Consider the following 14,277-nt stretch of genomic DNA (forward strand, 5'->3'; position numbering starts at 1 on the left):
TTTTTGATTTCCTGGCTACTGGTGCCCAGAGTGTTGACCGTGGAGCCGAGCAAACTGAAGCTGTGAACAATCTCAATCTCTTCGCCATCCATCATGATGCTACCGATTGGTCCAGTGGTGAGAATTTTTGTCTTCTTGACATTGAGCCTCAGTCCATATTGAACGCTGCACTCCTTGACCCTCTTTTCTTACCACTAGGCCACCAGAACTCCCTAGAAGAAGATAGCATGTAATAAATGCAAAATATGTAATCAATAGCACAGTATGATGAAAATGCCCTGGATAAGAAGTCAGTTCTGGATTCTGTCACAGTTGATACTCATCAGGAATATGACCTTGGCCAAATCACTTAAATCAGGAGTGAGGAGGTGGTATTTGAGTTAGTCCTTGAAAAAAGGGTGGTAGTTGTTGCTCTTAGGTGCCATTTAGTTGAGTACCACTCATAGCAGCCCTGTGGACAACAGCTCTGAACCCTGTTCTATCCTATGCCATCCTCATCATTTTTAACATACTTGAGCCCACTGGAGCTGTCACTATGTCAGTCCATCTGGTTGAAGGTCTTTTTCTTTTTCACCAACACTCCCCCTTTCCAACCCTGATGTCTTTTTCCAAGGAATAGCCTTGTCTAGAAACATTCCAAAATAAAAGAGACAAAGCGTTATCATCTTTGCCTCCAAGAAGCACTCTGGCTGTACTATCTTCAAGACATAACTATTTGTTCTTTTGGCAGTTCATGGAATATTCAGTACTCTTCTTCAGCATCATAACTCAAGGGAACAAATTCTTCTGTCATCCTTATTCATCGTCCAGCTCTAAGATGTCTAATAGCAAGTGATTGAAAAGACTAAATCAGGTGCACCTTAGTCTTCAAACTGATGTTATTGCTCCTCAATAATTTGGAGAGATCTATGAGTGCTGATTTTCCTAATACAATAGTCACCTGATCTTCTGACTGCTGGTACCAAATGTGTTGATTGTACATCTAAGTAAGCTGAAGTTGTTGACAGTTTCAATCTTTTTTTCTCCATTTATTATGATGTTGTCTGTTGGTCCATTGGTGAGAATTTTTATTTTCTTGATGTTGAGTTATAGTCCATATTGAAGGCTGTGTAGTCTTTCATTTTCTGCAGCAAGCTCTTCACGTCCACATGATTATTGGCAAGAAAGGTTGTGTCATTTGCATAACACAGTTTGTTGGTGAGTCTTTCTCTGACTCTGATGCAACATTCTTCATAGAATCCAGATTCTCAAATTATTTGCTCAGCATACAGATAGAATTGGTATGGAGAGAGGATATAACCCTGATACACATCTTTCTTGATTTTAGACCATGTAGTGCTCCCTTGCTCTGTTCACATAACAGTCTTTTGGTATAAGTTGAGCATAATTAAGTGTTCTGAGATTCCCATTCTTCCAAACATTAGCAATAATTAATTTGTTATGATCTATACTCAAATGCCTTTTTGTAGTCATTAAAGCACAAATAGATATTCTTCTGGTAATGTCAAGTGAAATGTCTTTCACCAAAAAATGAAAGATGAGGGGTTTTTGTTGTTGTTGTTATGTGCCGTTGAGTCACCTGTGACTCATGGCGACCCTATATACAACAGCCCTAAACCCCGCTTTAGCCTGTGCCAATCTTACTGCCTGACACACCTACCCCCATTACCCCAGTCACTGAATCAGTCCATCTTATTGAGAGTGTTTCTTGTGGTGTCCCTCCACCCTCCCAAGCATGACGTCCCTCTTCAAGGACTGATCCTGCCTTGCAACATGTCCAAAGTATACAGATGAAGCTTCAGAATCCTTGCCTCCAAGGAGCAGCTTGGTCTCACCCTCTCCAGGATGAACCTGTTTATTCTCCTGGCAGTCCATGGTATATTCAATACTGTGTTCCAGCACCACAGTTCAAAGACTTTAATTCTCCTTCTGTCATCTCTAGTCATTGTCCAGCTTTCTGATGCATAGCAGGATTGCAGACTATGGCCTGGAAAGATGGGTAGGTTTTAAATAAAAATCAACGAAGATCTGGCTGGCTAGGGAAACAATACAAGCAAAAGTTTAGATTTAAAAGCTTTGGTGTTCCTCCCACCTCCCCAACTAAGAAATCTAGTTTGGTTGCAACAGAGAAATCATGCGGGGGAATCATTCACTCATTCCATCAAGTCAAAACCTACTAATAGCTGACCTGTCAGTGGGTTTTTAGAAACCGTAAGTTGCAAGGGAAAAGATTGCCCACCTTTCTCACATGGAGCTGCTAGTGGATTCGAAACACCAGAAAGATGCATCCTTGGGTAATCAAGGCAACTGCATACAGACTATACCATTAGAGCTCTCATGTAAGAGACTGGGAATAACATGCAATTTTAGGAAAATTAGTCACTAGTGAGACTATATTAAAGGTAAGAGAGACTTGTGATGTCTAGGCTAGATTGGTGGCCATGGTAATGGTTTTAAGACACATTCCAGATGATCCTAAAAAGGAGTTGATGGCTGAACAGCATTGACTTGAGCCAAATTACCCATAAAAATGTTGTTACGTTATACAGCATTGAAAAACAATAAACTCATGAAATATGCAAAATGGGTGACCTGGGAGGACATTATGCTGAGTGTAATAACTCAGTCACAAAAAGACAAATATTACGTAGGGTCACTGTTGTAAAATGGGACTGACATTGGGGTTGAGGGAAGACAGAGAAGTGGGGGAGAAATGATGTATACTGCATTGAAACAGATGAGGGAGAGAACTGTTTAAAAGGGATATATGATTGAGTATTACTGTCATGGCAAGAGTCCAGAATGAAGGCTGCTCAGTGGAGTGGACTTGGGGGGAGGCACTGCATAACAATGAAGGCGTTTTACTTTTCAAGGAGAAGAGTAAATTGGGGGGGGTAGGGAGTGGGCAGGGAGAAAAGTGCAACACTGAATGACTGGAAACCCTAAGTCTCTGTAAACTTTCATTAAAATTAATTTTTAAAAATGGGAAAAAATGTTATTATAGTATGTAGTTCTAGTAGAAACAGAAGAACCTGTAAAAAGAACAGGAAATGTTTAAAGGAATGATTTGCAGCTTTCAATATGGATTGAAGCTCAACATGAAGAAAACAAAGATACTTACCAGTTGGCAGCATCATGATAGATGGAGAGATTGAGACGGTTGACAGCTTCAGTTTTCTTGGCTCTAAATCAACACTCTTGGTACCAGCAGCCAGGAAATTAAAAGATGAATTGCATTGGGAAAGTCTGCTGTTAGAGACCTCTTCAAAGTACTGAAGAGCAACAATGTCAGTCTGGAGACTAAGGTGTGCCTGATCAGGCCATCGTCTTCACAATTACTTGCGATGCATCAGAGAGCTAGACAGTGACTAAGGATGATAGAAGGAGAGTTGATGCCTTTGAGCTGTAGTGCTGGAGAAGAGTATACCATGGACTACTAGGAGAACAAACAAATTCATCAGGAAGAGGGTGAAGCCAGGCTGCTCCTTGGAGACAAGGATTCTGAAGCTTCGTCTGACGTACTCTGGACATGTTGTAAGGCCAGGATCAGTCCTTGAAGAGGAATGTTATGCTTGGGAGGGTGGAGAGACAGCACAGGAGAGGAAGACCTTTGATGAGATGGATTGATTCAGTCACTGCAGTAATGGGGATAGGTATGTCAGTGACAATGGGATTGGCAAGGGATAGAGCAGAGTTTAGGGTTGCTGTACATAGGGTTGCTATGAGTCACAGGCAACTCAATGGCACATACCAACAACAAACAGTACATTTAATTGGCTAGCACGGGGGGGAGGGGGGCAAAACAACTGTCTGTATTACATATTCTGTTTTCCTGAAAAAGTCACTTAAGTATCCTCATCCATAAAAGAAAAAGTTGAATTAGATACCAAAGATATGTCTTGGTTCTAAAGTACTGAGATTCTTTATGAGTTTAAGTGTTAGCAATATGTAAATAGAATTTTCCCACAGAAATTTAGATACTCAGTGTACCTTCTCAGAAGAAAGATTAGAATTTTAGCAGTCTTCTAGGTTGAAGCAATAACTATATCCATTAAATCAGATGTAAGCTATAAATGAAAAGTATGGTCAGGAAAAAAAGCCAAAGACTGAGCCTATGGGAATACCCACTTTCTGAGGAAGGAAGAAGTAGAGTCATTCAGAGGCTTAGACATTACTGTCAGGTAAAAGAATTAGGGCAGTCATGGGATCCAAAGGAGGAGAGTTTCAATCAATAGGCAGAATCAAGGCTATCAAATAGCAGAAATCATGAAGTGCATAGCTTCTGTAAACATTCCTGGATTTATCTATTAAGTGGAAGTTCCAATTCTCTACTATTCAGATGCTGACATTGAAGATACAATAAATCATTGGCAGTGGAAGTTAGGTTGCAAAGGGTAGACAGGAATTAGAAACTGGGATATTTCTCTAATAAGAAACAGAAGGAAAAAGAGGAAGAAGAGCAATATTGAGAAATATTTTCAAGATACAGAAACTTGATCAACTTTTAAGAGAAATAATTATTATGGGGAACAAATAAAAAGTTGCAAGGTAAAGGGAATAGCCAATACAAAGCAAGTTCTTGAAGTGAAAGGTATTCAATCAAAATTACAAATGTAGAGGTTTGCCCCTAGGAAGTAGTTCATGTTCTCTGAAATAAACCACCACCAAAAAAATGCAATCTCATTGTCATCTAGGGAGCTCTGATGTTCTAAGTCCATTGTTCTTGTTGCTGACTGCCATTAAGTCAACCATGACTCAGCAACCCTGTGAATAACAGATCTGAACTTTGCCCTACCCTGTGCTGTTTTCACTATTTTCTGAGTCCATTGCTGTAAAGAGTTGCAAAGTATTACCTCTCTGGCAGTTCAAATGCACAAGCAGTTCCTCAGGATGAAGATGGTTGGATAAGGTGATTTACAGCCTCGCCTCTCAAAAACTGCTGGAGGGTTCTGCCTCATTGACAATGTGAGTCATTCCATCCAGTTGGTTCTGTCTTTCTCTTTTAGAGTAGCTGGTGGATTAGAACCACCAACACAGCCTTTTGGTTAGCAATCAAACCCTATAGACCCTCACCCTACAGAATAGGCCACTAAAGCTCCCTAAAGGGAGAAATTGGTCACTAACAGAAGGCTTAAGAAATGTAGGTAGGGTGAGGGAATGTACAGATAGCTAAGATGAATGTACTACAGAGCAATGCCAAAAAATTATAATAATCTTACACGCGTAAAAATTTAAAGAGAGGAAATGGTTTTGTAGAAACTTGAATGTTGTTTGTTATTTGCCGTAGAGTCACCTGTGACTCATAGAGACCCTATGTACTACAGCCCTAAACCTTGCTCTATGTTGTGCCAATCTTATTGTCTCTGACACACCTACCCCCATTCTCCAGTCATTCAATCAGTCTATCTCATTGAGGGTCTTTCTGTCCTGTGCTGTCCCTCCATCTTCCCAGGCATGATGTCCCTCTCCAAGAACTGGTCCCTCCTTGCAAGATGTCCAAAGTATGTCAGACGAAGCTTCAGAATCCTTGACTCCAAGGAGCAGCCTGGCTTTACCCTCTCCAGGATGAACTTGTTTATTCTCCTAGCAGTCCATGGTATACTTTTCTCCAGCACCACAGCTCAAAGGCATCAACTCTCTTTCTATCATCACTAGTCATTGTCCAGCTCTCTGATGCATAGCACTTGATTGACAAGACTATGGCCTGGATCAGGCATACCTTAGTCTTCAGATTGACCTCATTGCTTTTAAGTACTTTGGAGAAGTTCCTGACAGCATATTTTCCCAATGCAATTCATCTTTTAATTACCCAGCTGCTGGTGCCAAGAGTGTTGATTGTGGAGCCAAGCAAACTAAAGATGTTAACAATCTCAGTTTCTTCACCATCTATCATGATGTTGCCAATCAGCCCAACGGTGAGACATCTTTGTTTTTTTGATATTGAGCTTCAATCCATATTGAAGGCTACAGTCCTTAATCTTCTTCAGCAAACACTTCAGGTCCTTCTCAGTTTCAGCAAGCAGTTTTGTGTCATCTGAATAACCCAGATTGATGATGTGTCTTTCTCAAATCCTGATGCCACATTTCTCCTCACAAGAGCCCAGCCTCCTGGATTATCTTTTCTGCATATAGGTTGAAAAGGTATGGACATAGGACACATTCCTGGCGTACACCTTTCCCAATTTTGAATCATGCAGTGTTTCCTTGCTCTGTTCTGACAACTATCTCCTAGTCCAAATATATGTTTCATGTAAGCACAATCAAATGTTCTGGGATTCTCATAGGAATGGCTGTGTTTGACTATGCAAAGGTGTTTGACAGTGTGGACCATAACAAACTGTGGCTAACTCAGAGAAGAAACTTGGATAAATGAGAAAAAGAGTAATATAGGGAAAGGGGTGGCTGTTGAAGTTAGATGTGGTTAAGTCAATTAGGACTCACAGCAACCCTATGAACAACAGATCAAAATCCTGCCTTATCCTATGCCATCCTTGCAAGTTCCATCATGATTGAGCCCATTGTTACAGTTACTGTATCAATCCATCTTGTTGAAGGCCTTCCTCTCTTTCACTGACCTTCTACCTTTCCCTGCATGATGTCTTTTCTCAAAGACTTGATGCCTCTTGACAACAGGTCCAAAGTATGTGAGATCCTTGCTTCTAAGAGCATTCAGGTTACACTGTCTCCAAGACAGATTTGTTTAACATGGAACTCTTCGCCAACACTGTAATTCAAAGGCATTGATTGTTCTGCCATCATTATTCCTTGTTCAACTTTGTAATGCATAGGAAGCAATCTACCTTGGCTCACATTATGTAGTTATTCCTTTGTATATGCAGATATATTTATGAGCTTCATTTTGCCTTCTGACAGTACCAGGTTGCTTTTCTTAGTCTAACACATCTAGCTGCAGCTTTTTGTGTTAAGAATGGACCTGGGTGTCTGAGGGGAACTCCATCTTGACAATTCAAGACACCCCTCTTCAAAACTGGCAATCACTGTTTTTCAAATAAAGAAACTGTCTTGAGTGACCCTCCACTTGTAGGAGATTACATGTGCAAAGTGCAAAGAGCTTTCCCACAAAGTAGAGGAAAATACTAGTCTTGGACCAGACTGTAAGAGATACAAAAGGAGAGGTACTTGTTTCTGAGTCTGAATGAAAACACAGACCCAACTCTGAACCCTGTCATTGTCTCAAGGGTGTGTGCTTAGGAAGATAGTAGCTGAGAGGAGAAGAGTTGCTTTCCCAAAGACAAATACTATATAAAACCATTATTGTAAAATGAGTATGAGGATCCATGGTGGGGGGAGGGTAAAAATAGAGGGGGAGGAGGGGGGAGGGGAGGATGTTAATCATAAGGTTGTGCAGTTCAGTGGGTGGGTGGGGTAAAGGAAATGGGAAGGATCTTTCGTAAAAAACAATGTATTCAAATTTTGTAAATAAATCAGAATAAAATTTTTTTTAAACCCCCCCCCCAAAAAAAAGAGTTGCTTTCCCTCTACCACAGGACTTACATTATCACAACCAGACTTCTATCTTGGTGGAGCTCATGTTCAGGAATATTTCTATCCCTCTTCTTTCTTTCTCCAGAAAATAAAGGTTGGTATTCAAGGCAGAAGGTTTTTCATTTCCCTTCAGTAAGCAAACTTTTTATATATAAAATTTTTTTTAATTAGAAAGGATTTGTAGTCTCTCAACACAAATACACACAATTAAAATATATAATATTTATATACACATGTATCTACACAAGTTGGGAATCACATAGGAGTGAAGAAGCTGAACAACAGGGGCAACTGGAAGATGGTTTCTCATCTGCTCTAGGTGTCCCAGGGTCAACCACTGTCCCTGATAGGTAGACCAGGAGAGACGGTGCAGTTTGAAGGCAGAATCATTGGCAAACTGTTGCAACAAGGTCCTTCTCCAGATAGTTTTTCAGGATCACTGAGGTGACTGGAGATGCTGTAGGAGTTGGAACTGGAGTGGATGGAGCAGAATGTGTGAAGGGCTGCACTCCATGCTGGAGTAAAAAGATGACACCAATACTGGTTCCAGTGCCTAAAGGACCATGGCTTAGAGAGATGGTGCCTGGGGAACTAAGAGGGGGGTTGCAAATTGGAGTTGTATGGATCCAGGTGAGGTCCATGGCTGGCCACTCTGTAAGGTGCCAAGGCTGCTTCTGTTTCAAAAGTATATGTCCAAACTGTGTCTGTTTCATCTTTTCCATGGGAGGTGCCAAAGAGGAAACACCCAGATTAGTGGGATGTCTTGGTAAATGCTAGAAAGAACAAGAAATGAGAGAGAGAAAAAAAGTTGAAAAGCTTTCTGGTTAGTTCTGCCTGGTTTCTTATTTTTTTCCCCTCCTTGGGAATGTACTTCACAATCAAAACATACCTTGTTTTATTCAAGTTATGTTTCTGCCAGATAGTGAAAGTTTTGGAAACTCTATTATACTTTTATTCAACAAACACTTGAGAATATAGTATGTACCACATACACACTTTATTAAGTACTGAATAGTCAGACATGAATATATTATAACCAACATAACCAACAGTTCCATATGTTCTTATTAATTACAAAAATCTATTATAAGAATTAAAAGAATTTCTTTTATAATTTGATTTTTGGTTATTTTCCTTTTGATTTCTTGTTTTCCTATTATTTATTCATTGTTGCACATTTTCTTCCTCCTTCTCTCCCCCTCCTCCAGCCTGCCCCACAATGCACCCCCTGTTCCAAATTATTCTCATACACATAATACATTAATTATATATTCTTTTTGGACAGTTCTTCCCCTCATCTGTTGTAATGCAGTGTTAATTATCTATCCACTCTTTCCCCATTCTCTCTTCAACCCCCCATGTCTGTCCTATTTTATTAAAGCAGTATTATGCAGTATTTGTCCTTTTGTGACTGAGATATTTCACTTAGTGTAATGTTCTCAAGGCTCCCCCATGTGGTGTAATGTTCAATGGTGCATAGTAGTCCATGGTGTGGATGTACCATAGTTTTTCTGTCCATTTGTTAATTGATGGGATCTTTTTGTTATTGTAAATAATGCAACAATAAACAAAGGTGTGCATCTTTTTATAATCTATTTAAAGAAAAGTCTACGTTTAGAGTATATGTGTAAGCTGTCAATCAGAACTGACTCATAGCTGATCTGCTAGTGGTTTTCAGAGGCAGTAAGTCCTAGGAAAGGAGACTGCCCACCTTTCTTCCACAGAGCAGTTGGTGGATTTGAACCACCTCCCTTGGGGTTGGCAGCACAACTCCTTACCCATGAAGCTGCTAGAGCTCCCTCTACATTTAATAGGCATCATCATTTCCGTTTCTATACTGTAAAGTCTAAATTCTTATGTAATCTACACGTGAAATATAAACTAGTAAGTACAGAAGGTCTTGCTGCTTATTTTTTTAAGTTGGTCTGCTTAACAAAGTTCATATACATTGTCTTTCACACTATCCTCTATTTGCACTGTGTTTCATACAATCATTTCCATTCATTATATTTTATAAAATTAATCAACATTGAACTATGCCCACCATTACCCTGTCTTTCCAGATCCCTGTTGGATCTTTTCCATTTCCTTTACTCACCCCTCCCTCCAACCACCAAATTGTACAGCCCTATGACTTCCCTCCTGCCTATCCTTATTCTTAAAGCAGACACTCAATACTAACTGGTAGATGGAAAACAAAAAGGATTGGCCTTTATCTATAGGAGAATTTTCCTTTCCCTATCATTTGAATACTGCCCAAATACTCTTATTTGAAAGCACAGAAAACAGGTTAAGCCACACTAAGTCAAAGTATCTATTCAAGCTTTATATGTGCTTCTCCCCAATGATGTACCTCATATGATCAGTGTTTGAAGCACAGTTTAAAGATTAAAAACTGTCTAGGAGCTTGGTACAAATATTCTTGGGCAGAATTGGAAAGAGGAAGAAGCAAAGGATTTAAGAGAGGAACAGAGGAGAAAGCATTTGCAAGAAGAAGCCAGGCATTTTCCTGAATTTGGCCCAGTAAAAGCCTTACGTATCTTGTAGTTGCACCAAGAGGGACAGGATTAAACTTCATGGAATTCTTCCCAGTGATTCAAATAAAATAAAACTCAACTATCTAGGATTCAAGACAATGGAAGAACCATAGATCTTTCCTCTTAAAATAAGATTGATGAAAACAAGAAAATAATCAGAAAAAAATGGAAGGAAGAGCCCATTTCTGCATGCATACTTCTTTTTGCTTGGTTACTGTCTCATCTTTTATTCACACTTTCAAGTTCTCACCTTAGGTAGGTGGTGCCTGCTTTCACTCAAAGATGACCTCTGGACAGCTATATGAGGAAACCAAGTCTTTAACATCCCTTCGACCTGCAGTAGAGTTCCTAGATAACGCTCTCTGGCAAGGGGACATTAAGAAAAGAGAGAGAGAGAGACATTAAGGATAAAAAAAAAGAAAAGAGGATCAGAGATCTCTCATTTTAATGAGTTATTAAGAAAATAACCAGGAGACTTACCCCATATGTGGCTTCTGCAAAACACCTACAATACGTTGGATCCTGTCCATTGCTACACTCTGCTGGAAACTGCTCAATCCTGGAGTCAGAGAGAAAGAGTGATTAAGTACTGAGATTCAAACTTCTAGTCAGGTAAAAGACTACAAAGAGATTAAAACTGAATTACCAAAAGAAATTAAGTATTAGAAATACTTGAGTAGTTGTTGATTTATTTCTTTGAAAAAATTGATGAATGAAACCTTATGAATTGCAGTGGAACACTGTCTCATATAGTGCCTGAAGACAAGCCCCTCATGATGAAAGCACTCAAACTCTGTAAGAGCTGCCACCTCAAAGTACAGTGGACCTTAATGATGTAGATAAAGTAAACCTTTGTTGTTGTTGTTTGGTGTCACTGAGTCAATTACAATTCATAGTGTTTTTATGAACAAAAGATATTTGCTCTATGTTACCCTATCTTCTATCTTTCCCAGCATAGTGTCTTTATCTAACAACTAGCTTCAGGGACCTTCATTTGCTGATGCAACACAACTCAAAATGCAAACATCCATTAATAATCAGAATGTGGAATGTATAAAGTATGAATACAGGAACACTGGAAGTTACAAAAAAATGAAATAGAATATTTGAAAATAGATATCCTAGACATCTGTGAACTCAAATGGACTGTTACTGACCATTCTGAACTGGATACTCATGTGGTCTACTACACCATGAATGACAGACTGAAGAGGAATGATATCACATTAATTGACAAAAAGAACATTTCAAGATCTATCCTGAACCACACACTATCAGTAATAGGATGCTATCTTTCTTACACAGAAGATCAATAGATTTTACTAGGTTTAAAATTCACACACCAACTGCTAGTGCCAAAGAGAAGGAAATAAGATTTTTAATAACTTCTGCAATCTAAAATTACTCAAACATGCAATTAAGATGCATTTATAATTACTAGTAATTACAATGCCAAAGCTGGAAACAAACCAAGATCAGTAGTTGAAAATATAGCCATATCCCAGAGGTGCACATTTTGAACCCACCAAAACGCTCTGCTGGAGAAGGAGGGACAATCTCCTCCTGTACCTGTCAGATCTGATTTGACAGTATACACACAAAAAATAATAAGACTTTTTTTTAAAAAAAAAAGGAAAAAGAAAATATAGCCTTCAGATGATATAATTTTGCAAGACCAACAACTTTTGTATTGGAAATACCATTTCCCCCCCAATAAAATAAATGGCAACTATATATGAAGTCCTAACCAGATAAAATTTATAGATATCAATCAACTTTATAGGTAGAAAGAAACAATGAAGAAACTGATCACAGCAAAGCTGGAGATCAAGTAAAAAAACCATCAACTGCTTACATGCAAGTTCATGTTGAAACCAAACAAAATTAAAATAAGTCTTTCAAAGTATTGACCATGTGTATATCCTACCTCATTTACATAACCACAAAAAATTTTGATCATCTCAGGAACAGATTTGACACAATGAATACTAATGACTAATAACCTGCTGAGTTGTCAGATGACATCAAGAAAATCATGAAGAAAGCAAAAGGCCATTAAAAAAAACCCAAAATGGATGTCAGAATACACTGAAACCTGATCTTGATCATATAGTAGCTAAAGCAAATGAAAAATATGATAATGTAAAAGAGTGAAACAGAACACTTCAAAAGGCAGCTCAAGAAGACAAAGTAAAAATAGTAGAAAAGCAGAACACACTTAGTATTTCTTAAGCAGAAAAGACAGGGGCAAAAATTCAAACCTTGAAAAAAAATTCAAGCCTTGAGCTGCAATACTGATGGGTTCAATAAGTAAAATAAGGAACCCTGGGGCACAGTCCATAGGAAGCTGCACTGCTAACACAAAAGCCAAGGTTGTCTAACAGTTCAAATCCACCACCCATTCCTCAGGAGAAAGACAGGACAGTCTCTTATGTGATTTATAGCCTCAGAAACCCAATAGTCACTGATCAGTAAGTGTCATCTCTTTGATAATGAAAAGAGAGTACAGGAAAATATTTAACAATGAGAAGGCACCAAAAATGATGGAAGGTATTCACAAAGTCACCATACCAAAAAGAATCAGTCAATATTCAACCATTTCAGGAGATCAAGAACTGAAAGTATTGAGAAAGTCTAACCTGTATTGAAGGCAATGGCAAAAAAGATCCCAGGAGTTGACCAAATATTATTGAGATGTTTCAACAAATGAATATGACACTGGAAATGCTTACTCATCTCTGCCAAGAAATCTGACAAATCAACTGGAGGAGATTCAGATTTGTGCCTATTTCTAAGAAAACTTATCTACCAGAATATGGAAATGACTGAAATATATCATTAATACCACATGCAAATGAAATTTTACTGAATAATTAAAATTGGTCTCATTAACAAGGAACTACCAGAAATTCAAGAGGTTGTAGAATAAGAGCTATGGTTTGAGGGAGCTCTGGTGGCCTAGTGGCAAGAAGCTGGGCTGCAATCCCAAAGGCACATGGTTCGAATCCACCAGATGCTCCACTGGAGAAGGGGCAATCTCCTCCTGTACCAGATGGATCTGATTCGATGGTACACACACACACACACACACACACACACACACACACACTCTAAAAATTTAAAAAAAAAAGAGAGCGAGAGATGTTCTTGGCTGAAAACAGAGAGTCCCAGAAAGATGTTTACCTGTGTTTTATCAACTACGCAAAAGCATTGAACTGTATGGATCATGACAATTTATGAGTCACACTGAAAAGAATGAGAATTCTAGAATACTTGATTTTGCTCATGCAGAAACTATATATAGAACAAAAAGCAGCTGTTCAAACAGAACAAAGGGATGCTGTACAGTTTAAAATAAAAGAAGGTGTGCACTGGAGTCATGCACTCTCACCATATTTAACCAATCTGTATGCTGATCAAATAATCCAAGAAGCTAAACTGTATGTAAAACTGTGTCAGGATTAGAAAAATAATAACATTCTGATTATATAGATGATATAACATTTCTTGCTGAAGGCAAAAACACTTGAAGTACTTACTGGGAAGATCAAAGACTTATTGAATAGCATTCAATATGGATTATATTTCAACAGAAAGAAAACATCCTCACAAATGGGCCAATAGGCAATATTATGACAAATGAAGAAAAAAAACTGAAGTTAATGATTTAATTTTATTTGGATTCACAATCGATGCCTATGAAGCAGGAATCAAGCAAGAGATCAAATAGTATACTGCATTAAGTAAATCTGAAAAACATCTCTTTAAAGTCTAAGGTGTGACTAACCCAAGCCACAATATTTTTTTCAGCTGTCTTATATGCACATGATAGCTGGGACAATGAGTTAAGAAAACCCACATAAGAATTGATACTTTTGAATTATGGTACTAGAAAAGAATATTAAATATATCATAAAGAAGAAAGATCAAATTTGTCTTGAAGAAGTACAGTAAGCATGATCCTTCAAAGGAAGAATGCAAAACTTCAACTCACATACCATGAACATGTAATCAGGAGGGACCAGTCTCTGAAGAGCATCCTACTTCAAAGGGAAAAGGGTCAGCCAAAAAGATGACTCTTAGGGAGCTCTGGTGGCCTAGTAGCAAGACACTGCACTGCAATCCCAGAGGTATGCAGTTCAAATCCACCAGATGCTCTGCTGGAGAAGGAGGGGGCAATCTCCTCCTGTACCAGTCAGATCTGATTTGATGGTACATGTAAAAATAATACAAT

General features: G+C 38.6%; 1 protein-coding gene across 1 annotated transcript in view; it reads right to left on the reverse strand.

The window, feature by feature from the left end:
- Positions 1-7,729: 7,729 nt before the first annotated feature.
- Positions 7,730-14,277, reverse strand: part of CIART (circadian associated repressor of transcription) — a 7,772-nt gene continuing 1,224 nt past the window's right edge. Inside the window, 5 exon segments of the mRNA XM_006902241.1 lie at positions 7,730-7,851; positions 7,854-7,949; positions 7,952-8,279; positions 10,294-10,405; positions 10,524-10,602. Of these exon segments, the coding sequence (XP_006902303.1) occupies positions 7,730-7,851; positions 7,854-7,949; positions 7,952-8,279; positions 10,294-10,405; positions 10,524-10,602 (737 nt within the window).

The sequence above is a fragment of the Elephantulus edwardii genome, unplaced genomic scaffold (genome assembly GCF_000299155.1).
Source record: "Elephantulus edwardii isolate Elephantulus edwardi_28Jun2011 unplaced genomic scaffold, EleEdw1.0 scaffold00384, whole genome shotgun sequence".
NCBI lineage: Eukaryota > Metazoa > Chordata > Mammalia > Macroscelidea > Macroscelididae > Elephantulus > Elephantulus edwardii.